At 46.5% G+C, this 13,395-nt stretch overlaps 1 protein-coding gene across 1 annotated transcript in view; it reads left to right on the forward strand.

Moving 5' to 3' along the window:
- LOC125297930 (inactive rhomboid protein 2-like) overlaps positions 1–13,395 on the forward strand; it is a 33,063-nt gene that overhangs the window by 4,476 nt on the left and 15,192 nt on the right. Inside the window, exons 3-8 of the mRNA XM_048248500.1 lie at positions 5,323–5,480; positions 7,554–7,681; positions 8,810–8,990; positions 11,044–11,241; positions 11,645–11,767; positions 12,712–12,830. Of these exons, the coding sequence (XP_048104457.1) occupies positions 5,343–5,480; positions 7,554–7,681; positions 8,810–8,990; positions 11,044–11,241; positions 11,645–11,767; positions 12,712–12,830 (887 nt within the window). The 5' untranslated portion in view covers positions 5,323–5,342. The remainder of the gene's footprint in view (positions 1–5,322; positions 5,481–7,553; positions 7,682–8,809; positions 8,991–11,043; positions 11,242–11,644; positions 11,768–12,711; positions 12,831–13,395) is intronic.

Raw genomic sequence — 13,395 nt, forward strand, 5'->3', positions numbered from 1 at the left:
GGCAGGGTCCTCGCTGCAAGGCCACGCTAACGAGCCTGTCGTGTCAGAGTAGAACCCGCCCTGGTAAGTTCATTGACCACCAGCGTAAGTTACGTGGGCAGCAGCCTGTCTTAAGACGTTGCATCAGTCACCCCATTGGAGTAGCCACTCAGGAATGTTTTTTATCCGGGATGAAATGTCAGCCCTCTGATGTGGGCGTAATGGGTTGTGTGTCAACAGGTCCTTGCCTGACCTGACTCCATAATGCCTGGGTGTGGGTGTGTGAGTGTTGTGTGCGTGAGCTAGAATGAGCGTGCTGGGTATGTTGGAACAATTCATTAGTTCCGCAGAGTAGTTTCAGGCAAAAGGCTGGGCTACTGCTCATCTGTAAAAGGTTTGTAGTGCACTCTCATGTGAACATGATCAGGGGGGTATTCCAAGTACATGGTTTAGAGACAAACCTGGGTAAGTTAACTCTGAGTAAGTGGTAAACCTCCTACAACAAGAGTCCTATGCCATTGCTTTGTTAGGAGAATGAAGCCATACAGCTCTTCTACTAGGAGGTTTACCCCTTACTCCGAGTTAACTTACCCAGGTTGGACACTAAACCACATACTTGGAATACCCCCCAGAAGAGCTGTCCCACCACACCTTTTCCAGTAGCTTTCCAAGAACTTGTCAGAGACAACTTGTGGAAGGAAAGGAAATCTGGTTAATCCCAGCACACTTTTGCTCTTACTAGTAGACCACAAAGTGCTTAGTTGCTCAGGTGTCTCCATAACAACAGTTGCTACTTGTGCTCCTGTGGTCGATTGAGTCATACCAACACTTGTGACCGGATCTTACCTTAAAGGCTTGCTGTAAATAGCCATACCCTGTTTATTTTCTCCTGGGGAAACGCCTACATTTAATCTTATAAGCTAGTTTTTAGAGTCCTTGAGTAGATTACCGGGAGTCCCACATTTCCGGTATGCATAATGAAGAGTTTTAATCTACTTATTAGGAGGACTTCCCCGTAAACAAACTGATGCAACATGTGGTCACGGCAACCCCAGAGCATCCCAATGTCCACACAGTATTCTTAGCAGTCCTCTTTTGTCCTGCACCTAGACAAACAATAAACAATGCTATTTTAAAGGTTGTATCAGTGATGGCGGGGTAACGTCACTTCTGTTGACGTTCAAACAAAACAGAGAGCTAGCTCGCTACTCCCTCCCCCTCCCTCCCGTGCAATTGAAACTCTCCTTAACGCGCACCTTGTCAGTTATTGGTTGGAACACTTTTTATTTTGCCTTTGAGTGGTTGGCAACACTTGTTGTTAGCAATTGGCTTTGTGTGCAGATATCAGAGCCTAGACTGCTTATGGGGCAGGCAGCTAGCGGATCGTTAGGAAAGATTAGATAAATATGATCATTTATGTTTGGGCCTTTTTTGGGCCTGAAATCGCTGATACAACCTTTAAGAGAACCGCTTCACTGCTGAAATGCAGCTCCATAGCTTTGCCAAGACACAATTCTTCAGTTGCTATTGAAGAATTAAACTGCCTTTATTTCCTTGAGCTTGTCTCTGCTGTGGGGAGAGTCAGTCTGTCTGTCTGCCAACATGAGTGAATGCCTCTGTGGACAGTAGAGGAATAATGGCCATAGCCTTTCAGGAGTGCTGTAAAAGACTCCATTAGGGAACGAGGGATGGAGGGAGAGAGGGATGGATGGATAGATGGAGCGAGGGAAGGAGTGCTGGCAGTTTCCTTGGCGCTGTGGTTGTTTTTCATTTTTTCATTAGCGCTAAGTGAATGAGGGGGGGGGGGGGGGCTGTTGAGGTGAGCAGAGCGCTATCCAATTCAAACACCGCAAACCCCTCACACTCACTCCCACGTCCTCCACTGTCACTCCCACACAGACTGACAATGGCTGCACGCCATATGGTGCACATCATATTGTTGGCATGATGTGCATATCATCTTATCTGAGTGCTTAACGATTGAGTGAGTGAGAGAGGGAGGGAGGGAGGGAGTGTAGCTTTGTTATTGATCATCACAGTGGCTTCCACTGTCCTGGGGGGCTCACACTACCATGGTGACTGCATCAGGTGTGGTCACTAATGGCGACTGGCATGTGTTTTTATATTTCTGTGGGTGGGGAGGGTGGTTTGTATAAGAAAACACCACTGGCCTGGCCTGGCCTTCAGTTGGCTTCACTCTCCAAAGAGAAACACTGATCAATATCTTATGTCTCTCCACCAGCATCACAGCAGCGGAATGATGTCTGTTTGCTTTGCTCTCGGTTGCTGTTTGAGGCAGCATATGATGCTGCAATGAAATCTAATCATATGTGATATAATTGCAAATTGGACCGGCGAAACGGTGAGTCTGCACTGTTGATATTTGTGTGGGGGAAACGTTTCTCTTCCTTCAGGGGCTCTGTGGAAGAGCCTTGGCACCAGGAAGCATCCTGTGAGCGCCTCTCGAGGGCTGTGGCTGCTCTGAAACCGGAGCTGGCCTTATGTACTCTGCTCACACTGATGGCTCTTTCATGACTGTGGCCTGGCTTGCCATAACATCAACATTCATGAAATCAAATCAGCCCGTGGCACGCACGCTATGCTGGCATCAATTTTTCACCCCCTTCCTAGTGGGAGTTCATTTATTATGTGGTCGGGCATAGAAGGTGCAGTCTGTGAGTCTGATCCCACCTGCTTTTGGTCAAATTCTGCTAATCTGCAAGTGTTTGGTGTTCTGACACAAGCCTGCCTCTGTAAATGGGATCAAACACAGTGGTTTGGACAGCGAAATAAACAATCTCAACAACAATCTCTAAACAATTAATGCTGTGAGCACGGAAGGGGGGGGGGGTGTAATTTGATCGGCTGTTGAGGTCAAACATCAGCCTCCTTTAGTGAAACGTAATCTGAATTGTGGACTCCACCTTTCACAGAACTAAAACAAAAGCTGTGCTTGTGTATTACCTCACTTTATCCTTTGTTGGACTCTAAACTAAGGCACTGGTGTGTGTCTATGGAATTGTAATTACACAGTGGTTTATGATGCATATATAAAAGGCTACATTTCAGTTCAAACAGTATGTGGGTTATTCATTATTCAGAGTGTCCTGCCAAGTAATAATCAATACATTTCTTCATGGATTAAGGGATAAATAAGACTTAACTACCACATGCCAACAAATTCATTTGAAATGAAGGGTGTCTGAAGTGATCTTAAGGGGGTCTCATATCTAAATTGTTAACGATACTGTGACTTGCTAGTGGTAAGTTGCATATTACGCATGTTAAAGCGAAACCCCCCACTGTGTCCCTTGTGGCATGTGTGATGGCAGTCTAAATATAGGGCCAAAGTCAGATGTCCAGAGCAGTGGACTTCACCCACAGGCATGAGAGTCCAGCATAGTGGAGAACGATCAATGGCCCTCTTCATCCACGGACGCCTCTATTCCTGTGCGTTTGATTATGGTGCCTTGGAGCAAAGCCATTCGTTTTCTCACACATGATGAAGTGGTCACTGTCAGCATGAGGAAGCGACTTCTGTAAGTCATGACTCACGGAGGGCGGGCAGTGAGGGCAGTGGGAGGGGACAGAACTTGTGACTTATGACACTGATCTCATCAGTCTGGGTGTTTTTTAGGTTGCTGCATCTTCAGTGCAGGCAGAATAGAATATACGTTTGTGTCGTGATTGGCTCCAAAGAGTGCTGCTTCATCCACAGCACTGTAACGAAGGGCCTCTGAACTCTCCCCGGGGGAGGATCGTGTTTCGGACTGTGATGGTCTATCTCATAACCGGCACTCCCAAACCAACATAAGCAGTCTGAGGTTGACAGTGCACTTTACATCAAAAGATATGCCACCATTGATATCTCATAGCTCACTTTGGATGTGTGTGCATGCACCTCATTTGTAACTCATTATAGATAGAAGCATGTGCCAACGAACAAAAATAGACATATGTGAGAGAGGAACATCTGTTTGTTAAGCAGCAGGGTTCAGAGTCCCATTGATTCAGTTTGTTTAGATTGAGCTCTTATGCAGTTACCATGGGTATGAAGTGCACACCTTTGCCACGCTGTTTGAGTGTGGAGAGGGTGTTGGATTTTCCTGTTTGTTCATCAGGGAAATGGGAGTGTGAGATCACACAAGTCCTGGGTGTGTGTGTGTGTGTGTGTGTGTGTGTGTGTGTGTGTGTGTGTGTGTGTGGTCCCGGTGATGTCATACATGGCCTCCTGTGGGGATGTTGGGATGTGAGTACCACCAGGTCATGCATGATCTAAAAAGAGCTCACTTTCATCGTAACAGAGTGGACAGTAAGTCTATGAGCTAACATGGCGTGTTTGTGGCACCTCATGTGAAAGGGTCTCAGTATGACATGAAGGGCCCTTAAGATTATACTAATTGACAATGATTTTTCTTTCCAGTATTTTTCATTTTATTTGTTTGATTGCGATACATACATAATCTCATATGATCATCTTCCTATTTTTCCCTTATTGTACTGTGTGAGAGTGCTGTTAGCTCTTCTCTTTGCCAACAGTCTACAGACTGTTTCCATTCGCTTGGAATTCTATGATCAGCAAATATTTTTGCTCTCCAGTCATTTCATAATTCACTCAACAGTTCAGCACAGCCATCTATCAAGAGGATAGTTTTGTATTGTTCACAAGTCACAGGTCATCCTTCCTTTCGCTCACATGGGCCGTTGCACTACAGAATAGAACGGTCAGCTTGTATGAGAGCTTCAACAAGTAACGAGTAACTTCCGTATATATAATCACAGGTCAGTGACTGGAACTAACGTTGTCGCCACATTGCAGGTCATTGAAGGTACAGTCCTTGATTCTGGTGAATGGCTGTTAAGCTCAAAATATGAACAGATTTCACATTGCATGCTTCCCTTCCGTGCTCAAGGCAACATGTTCATTGGCTTGAATAGCGTATGGCTTCCTTGTTCCAAGCCACTTTGTTAGCTATTTACTGGACTGTGTACGACCACTGGAGTTTTTTTTGAACACACACACCTAAAAGACTTTGACAAACAATTATCTGAGAATTCACAAAAAGTGTATTGCATTGGGATTGGGGACCTAACCAATAAATATGTATCTTATTTGTGGCCAGGATGTAATGGTAGAAAATCGTTATTTGGAGTCATACTAAGAATCATTATTTGGACTCGTACTAAGAATCGTTATTTGAAGTCATACTAAGAATTGTTATTTGGAGTCATACTAAGAATTGTTATTTGGAGTCATACTAAGAATCATTATTTGGAGTCATACTAAGAATTGTTATTTGGAGTCATACTAAGGAAAGAAACAAAAATTTTTCGTCTCCCCAGGACCTGAGAGAGACGTCAGGATGTCGGCCCAGGAGGAGGCGGAGCCAAACGGCAGCGGCAGCCAACCAGACAGCCGCCTGAAGAGCAAGAAGCCTCCGAGCTTGACCATCGCGATCCCTCCGTCCCAGGAAGAGTGTGAAGCAGAGTCCAGCAAACAGGTCAGAATCTTTTCAGAGCGTTCACATCGCACGCAGATGACCTCCTGAGGGAAGTGAGAGGTCCTGTTTTCCCACACTGACTGCCCATGGCAGCAGTAGCACTACTAAGGGTCCATTGTATATTATGGGCTGGCGATGGCCTTTGTAGCACTCTTTACGTCATCATTGTTGTGATTCAGTAGTTGAATGTAAGTTAACAGACCATATTTCATATTGGATTACATACATGAGGTATAACAACTAGGCAGACCTGTTTGTCTTTGTTATCAGAAGGTCTTTTATTTTAACAGTCTATGGCTGATGTTCATCACTGTTTCGCTCTCACACTGTTATCAACACTGATGATGTTGTCTCATGGCTTTTTGTAGGTCAGTGGTTAAACCTCATGACCAGTTCAGCTGTGCACGTGGTGTTTGAGTGCAGACTGGGTGTGGCCATAACTAGAGAGAGAAAGAGAGAGAGAGAGAAACAGCTGCACATGGCTGGTGACTGGTATTCACTGGAGGGTTTGGTGTGACAGTTATGCAGCATGGTGGTAACTGAGTCTTGCAAGACAAAAAATGCATGACTCTATTTCCTCTTGTGAATGCCTTTTATATCGCTGTAATGTGATGATGACATGCAAGTTATTTACATTTAGGACTTTATTAGCCAAGTAACAAAGAGTTGTGATGCATTTCTTGAACATGTTTGGATAAATTATATTTGTTGAGTTGAAAAATATACCATATTTGCTACATTATTTAGATATTGAGTGCTACATCCTATTAGATGGGATGGTTTTATTTTTGCAGTTTTGACAGAGCTTGTCCTGGGTGATGTAGTGGTGTTCTTGGCTGTGCCATTGCTCTGTGTTGATGTTACATTTGCTACGCTTGCTGGGAGTCGGAAGTTGCTGCTGACACATAATTCCGCTGACACGGAAAGGAATATTTTCCAGACAGATCTTGGGGATGGCACACAGCTCCTCCCTGGTTTAAAGTGAAGACGTCGCCCCTGTTCTTCTCTCTCTCTCTTTCTTTCTTTCTTTCTTTCTTTCTTTCTCTTTCTTTCTTTCTTTCTTTCTTTCTCTCTCTCTCTCTCTCTCTCTCTTTCTTCCCTGGTTTATAGTGAAGATGTCGCCCCTGTTCTTCTCTCTTTCTCTCTCTCTCTCTCTCTCTCTCTCTCTCTCTCTCTCTCTCTCCTCTCTCTCTCTCTTCCCTGGTTTATAGTGAAGATGTCGCCCCTGTTCTCCTCTCCCCGACTCGGTGCGTCTCAGTCGTCTCACTGTGGTCAGGCACTTAAGAGCCAAATGGCCCAGATACTGCTCTAAGGATGTCTGTCCGCCCATGAGGCACTCGTCCGGTCTAAATGGCTGTTTGAAAACGCAGTTCATGTGCTCCGCCACGCGTGAAAGTGCACAGCACCACTACCTGTCACAGGCAATCAGAGCAGTGTGGGGTGTGGAGGGAGGCATCCTCCGCTGAGGCATTTTATCATAGACCACACACACACACACACACACACACACACACACACACACACACAGTCTAACAAGCTCTTTCTCAGAAAAGCTTAAACACACACACACCCACACACATACACACAGAAAACCGCTCACATGCATACTCAGACAATCTCTCTCTCACTCTTTCTCTATCTATCAAAACACACACACACACACACACACACACACACACACACACACACAATAAAGCCTTGTACCCCACCTGCTGGCTGGGTGCTAGCTCACATGCTGGTCTTTGTAGCATGTTCAGAGATGTCCAGGGACTGATGAGTGATGGCCTCTAAGGAGATTATATACATACATTCATATACTTTTTCCCAGTCCTGTGGAGAAATCAGTCAGCAGTAAGTGTCTGTGTGCTTTATTATATGGAGAACTTGACTGAACAGTGATGTGGAGCAGTCAGTCAGCAGTAGGTGTCTGTGTGCTTTATCATATGGAGAACTTGACTGAACAGTGATGTGTTCACTTTTGGCGCACTTGCTCTCCTCTCTGCTGTGTAATGTTTCTCGAAAGTTAAGAAGATTCATGTGGAAATTAACGTGTGTGTGTGTGTGTTTCTCCAGCCCCTGCGGCCATCGCTGCAGAAGAGCGTGAGCATGCAGCAGTCGAGCGAGGCCCTGTCCGAGCCCTCGGCCGAGAGGAGGAGAGCCCAGTTCCGCCGACAGACCTCGCTCTCGCAGAGCATCCGCCGGTGAGCCATCGCTCCACACACACACTCTCTCTCTCACTCACTCACTCACTCACTCACTCACTCACTCACACTCTCTCTCTCTCTCACTCACTCACTCACTCACTCACTCACTCACTCACTCACTCACTCCACTCCTCCTCGCTCACTCACTCACTCCTCCCTCACTCCCACTCCACTCCTCCTCACTCCCTCACTCCTCCTCTCACTCTCTCTCTCTCTCTCTCTCTCTCTCTCTCTCTCTCTCACCTCCCCACCACGTTTGGCTCACACACCACTGCCCACACACACTCACATGTCGCTGCTAACATATCACACACCGACGACGCACCTCAATAACAACACTCAGGCAGCCAAGACACACACACTCACATGCCACTGCTAACGTATCACACACCGGCAGCCACACACTCACAACATTCCTGTGTTCACAATCTGCACTCACACACACACGTTCACCTGCACATTGAATCCTTCACTGTCATGCACCACTCATGGACCTATCCCTTTTTTTAGGAATGCACACAAAACGGAGCACTCTGGTAATGACTTCTTGGAAATAACACTGAACCAAATCGAATCGAAATGAATTCCTCGACGCACACCACAATTTCCTGGATTGCGCTGTAATCTTGTTTCCTAATGAAAATGAAAATGTGCTGCAGTCAATGCCATTAGTTTAGATGGCTTAGAGGGCTGGAGTGCTGCCACTGCTCCAGTCAGCCTCCATATAAGATAATTACCCAGGCCTGAAGTGGAGGAAGTCATCTCTGGTCCTGAAGCATGCTCAAAACTGCCCCCATCGGCATTTCCGAGGCACATGTAGTCGTGCAGAATAAAAATGTCAACTGATTTTTGGATCAACTGGTGCCGCAAACTGCACAGGCGCTTTAGTGTATTGAGCCAATTTCAATTGAACTGCTTTATTCATTAGAGTCTGTATGGCTTTCAGTGGATACTCATTTGAATGCCTCCTCATTCAGTTGTGTATGTTGTCTCCACCCCTCCCCCAACTTTTCTCTCCCTCCACTCTTCCCATGTTCTTTTCACACTTCTCTCTCTCTCTCTCTCTCTCTCTCTCTCTCTCTCTCTCCCCCCCCCCACCTCTCTCTTCCCCACTCCTGACCACAGGGGCACGGCGCAGTGGTTCGGCGTGGGCAGCGACTTCGAGACCAAGCAGCAGGTGTGGCAGCGCAAGAGCCTGCGCCACTGCAGCCAGCGCTACGGCAAGCTCAAGCCGCAGTACTGCGACGTGCCCGACGGCAGCAGCATGGAGAAGCTGGAGTCGCCCGCCGCCTTCAAGATGCCAAAGGTACCCCCCCCCACAGACACACATGCACCCCCCCACCTCCTCACTACTCTTCTAACCCAGAAACCCCAGTGCCCCGAGGGACCAGAGTGCTGGGCCAAAATAGTTTGCATTTCTGAAAGCCCCAGAAAAGAAAGTGGAACTAGCTCCTGCCCAGTAGTTTTGTTTTTATGAGGCGTTTCACAAGTTCTTTACTAGGAGGCATTATGTGAGTTTCTCTCCGTCTGTCTGCAGTGGCACAGTGTGAGGCCTACTGGGGAACAGTGCTGGAGGAACTGGAACATGGGTTTGGGTGGGAGAGAACAAGAGTTGTTCTGTTCAGACGATTGCATAGAAACACAAAACAAAATGGCCTGTTCCCTGAAAAGACAGTTACAGACACCACAGTTCAGACTAGGGCTGCAACTGACAATTATTTTCCTGATTTATTGATCAGTTGTTTGATCGTTAAAATTCCAGAAAATGGTGAAAAAAAACTTGATCGTTGTTTTCCAAAGCCCAAGATTTTGTCCACACACCAAAGATATTTTAGTTCACCGTCATGGAGGAGTATTGTATGTAAATATTCAAGTTTAAGAAGCTTTAATCAGAGATGTATTTTGCTGTATTTTCCTTAAAGAATGACACAAACCAATTGATTATCGATTATATTAATTTAATAGTCAACAACTAATTGATTAATCGATGAAGCCCTAGTTCAGACAGTTTAACTGTGGTGGATGAGCCCCTGGTTGGGACATGTGAACTTGTGAAGGATCTGCTATGAGGCGGGTGGGATCAGAGGAGGAGGAGGAGAGAGTGATGAGTGAGGGTGAGGAAGGTCTCAGAGAGCACTACTCCCCAACCTACTGTAAATAATGGAGCAGTGCAGGAGGGGTGCTTCAGCTGTAGCTGGCACTCATTTCTCTCTCTTTTTCTCTCTCTCTCTCTCTCTCTCTCTCTCTCTCTCTCTCTAACTATCTCTCTTTCTCTCTGTCTGTCTATCTCTCTATCTATGTCTCTCTCTCTCTCTCTCTCTGTATATCTATGTCTTTCTCTATCTGTCTATCTATCTATGTCTCTCTCTCTCTCATCATAACATCACTCTCTCTGAGTTTCTCTCTGTTTGGCTGCTGCCTCCTCTGGTCACTGCTAGCCAGCACACACTCTCCTCTCCTCTCCTCTCCTCTGTTCTCCTCTCCTCTCCTCTCCTCTCCTCTGTTCTCCTCTCCTCTCCTCTCTATCCTCTCCTCTGTTCTCCTCTCCTCTCCTCTCCTCTCCTCTCCTCTCCTCTCCTCTCCTCTCCTCTCTTCTCTCCTCTCCCTCCTCTCTCTCCTCTCCTCCTCTGTTTCTCCTCTCCTCCTCCTCTCCTCTCCTCTCCTCTCCTCTCCTCTCCTCTCCTCTCCTCTCCTCTGTTCTCCTCTCCTCTGTTCTCCTCTCCTCTGTTCTCCTCTCCTCTCCTCTCCTCTCCTCTCCTCTGTTCTCCTCTCCTCTCCTCTCCTCTCCTCTGTTCTCCTCTCCTCTCCTCTGTTCTCCTCTCCTCTCCTCTCCTCTGTTCTCCTCTCCTCTCCTCTCCTCTCCTCTGTTCTCCTCTCCTCTCCTCTGTTCTCCTCTCCTCTCCTCTCCTCTGTTCTCCTCTCCTCTCCTCCGCTTCTTCTTGTTTGTCTCGGCAGTGTGCACTGCTGTTGGGGGCTAGGTCATGTCATGCATTTAGGGAGTGTCTTGGGTGTCCCATGAGACGTGCCTGTGCTCTCAGATGTCCTGATGAGGTCTTTTGACCTTTGACCTCATGCTGGTAATCTCTCTGGTGCCTTTGTAGTCCCCATGCTTACATTCTTCACTGACGACATGTTATTTTCATTTCTGTTGCGAAGACAAGCTGTGATAAATTTGTGAGGTTAAGGATATGAAGATGCTATACAAGCCAAGCACTGTATTGTACTGTAAGCGAATCCTCTGCCTAAAAGTTCATGAAATTAAATCATGAAAATGTAAATGAAAATAAATGACTTTTTCTGTCCCTTATTGTCCTTAAAGCACTATCCTGTAACTCATCTTCGTCTCCTCTCCTCTCCAGATCGTGGACCCTCTGGCCCGCGGCCGGGCCTTTCGTAACCCGAGCGAGACGGACCGGCCGCCGCGGACGCCCTTCACCCCCCGCATCACCTCGCTCAGCTCCTTCTCCAGCCAGCGCTCCGGCTACAGCCGCCTGCCGCGCCGCAAGAGGGAGTCCGTCGCCCGCATGAGCATCCGCGCCGCCTCCAACCTCATCAAGGTCAGGCTCCGGGCTCAAAGGGCAAAGGTTACAGCGATGAACTTTAGGGCACAGAGAACTAATGGAGTATCTGCATTAGTCTGATGCAGTGAAGTGTGGTTGTTGTGGTAAATGTGCAATTTATAGTGTTTTGGTATTGGATGGGTAGATGTCCTGATGTTCCTGTTTACTTTCTGCCTTTTGTGTCGCTGGCCTTTGGTATATTTTGTAACATTCCAAACCAAATGAACACAAACAAGTGCAAAATAACCTGTGTGGTTTTTGGAAACTTTTGGAGGCTTTATGCTGGTTAAAGATGGCAAAGTCATCTGGGGAATGTCCAGGTGCTGTTGATCATCTGTTCAGTGGTTTTTCGAGTGAGACTGCTGAGTGACCGTTGGGGTTTGTGGTTTGTGTTGCGTAGGGTCGTCCGGGGCTGCAGGGCTCAGTCCGTGGTTTCCCGCGCCGAAGCTTCGCCCAGCCTAGCTGGATGGAGGAGGACACGGTGGACACGGCCGACACCTCCGACTCCGTCTTCTTCAGCAAGGTGAGAGAGAGAGAGAGAGAGAGAGAGAGAGTGTCCCTCTGTCCAACATTTACCTGCTGTTCTCTTGTCCCTTTCGTGCCCTCTGTGTCTCTCTGAAATGGTAGTGTTCAGTATGCAATTTTTTTCTTCTTTCTAGTGACTCAGTCATATCAGTCGAAGTAGCCGTTTTCACTTCACTCAAAGTTTGGGCGGTTGGTTTCAAATGGATAGAAAAGGGGGTTTATTATTTCTGTTTACTTCTCACCAATAAGGGAAGTCTCTGCCCTCTGTGTCTAACCTTTTCTCTGTTTACCATCTCCTCATTTCCTGTGTATATTCCACTGTTTTTTTTTTTTTATCCGTACAGGTAAATCACTTACACACTGCACATCAGCTTTGAGTCAGTCTCGGCCTGGATCATTAAAACGAAATGTCAGATGTTGTTTCTGGTTCCCCATGCACTGGCAGACTGTATGAGCTGGCTCCCATTTAGCGTGCCCATTAGCTCATGGTGTCTCCAGTTAGAACTAGAGTGTCAGGACCACTCTTAGAGAAGGAGCCCTATACCAGAAACTATACACTTCTGTGTAAAACTCTGAATCGTTGATAGAAATAATCTATGATGGGACTCAAGCTGATAAGTTAGCAGAAGAGTATGTGGCCAGTTGTGAATGGCTTGGGAGGGAACTTCTGTCTGTTTCTATGGATGTGTATACAAAAGGGAGATGTATGCATCTCATTTTATTTCCCTCTTGTTTTGGTTGAATGCACAAGAGGAGATGTATCCCATTGTTTGACAATGGAGCAAAAGGAAGCTAAATGTACGCATTCAGTGATGGGACCAAGGCTAATGAGTTAGCATAGATGTTGCATATTCACAGTACATGCTGGTAGCTAGTCTGTGTAGCCACGAATGAGTGAATCTGTTGTTGCTATTGAGCTCACTGTGCTGTCCCCTGCCTCAGATTGACGCACGAGAGGAGATGTACTCCATGGCTGACGACGTGTTCGAGTCACCCCCTATGTCCGCCGTGTACGGCCAAGGAGATATGCCCTTCAGCGAAGGGACTCCTTTCCACAGCCTGTGAGTCACACTGGGAAGAACCAGGATTGCGCAACACGCACACGAAAGGCCTCTTTCTCTTCCTTTCTTTACAGTCTCTCTTTCACTTTAATTTCTCCTTTCAGCTCCTTTCAGCTCCTTTCAGCTTGTCTCCAGTCTCCCCACTCCTCTATTTGTAGCTACACGGATATGTTCAGCTCTGGACAAATATTAAGAGACCACTGCACATTTGATGTCATCCTACAGTTGCTGAGTTGACAGTCATATTCAAATTTGCAATGGTCTCTTAATTTGAAATATGACCGTCAACTCATTCAAATGTCACTCAGCAACCGTAGGATGACATCAGAAAAATGTGCAGTGGTCCAGGTACTACATTTGGGTGGACTGGTAGAAATTTTGGGTGGGCAACATAGGACCGCGGTCAAACTTGATCAAAATTGACATAAACACAAAACACAAACTCAAAAAAAAATCATAACTACCTAGCTCGAGTCGCTGCAGTCAGCAACCAGGGATGGGGAGTATTTCTGATACATGTATTTAAAATGCAAAATAGTGTTTTACTATTTTACACCTACTTTTG

Source organism: Alosa alosa, chromosome 7 (assembly GCF_017589495.1).
Source record: "Alosa alosa isolate M-15738 ecotype Scorff River chromosome 7, AALO_Geno_1.1, whole genome shotgun sequence".
NCBI classification, from domain to species: domain Eukaryota; kingdom Metazoa; phylum Chordata; class Actinopteri; order Clupeiformes; family Clupeidae; genus Alosa; species Alosa alosa.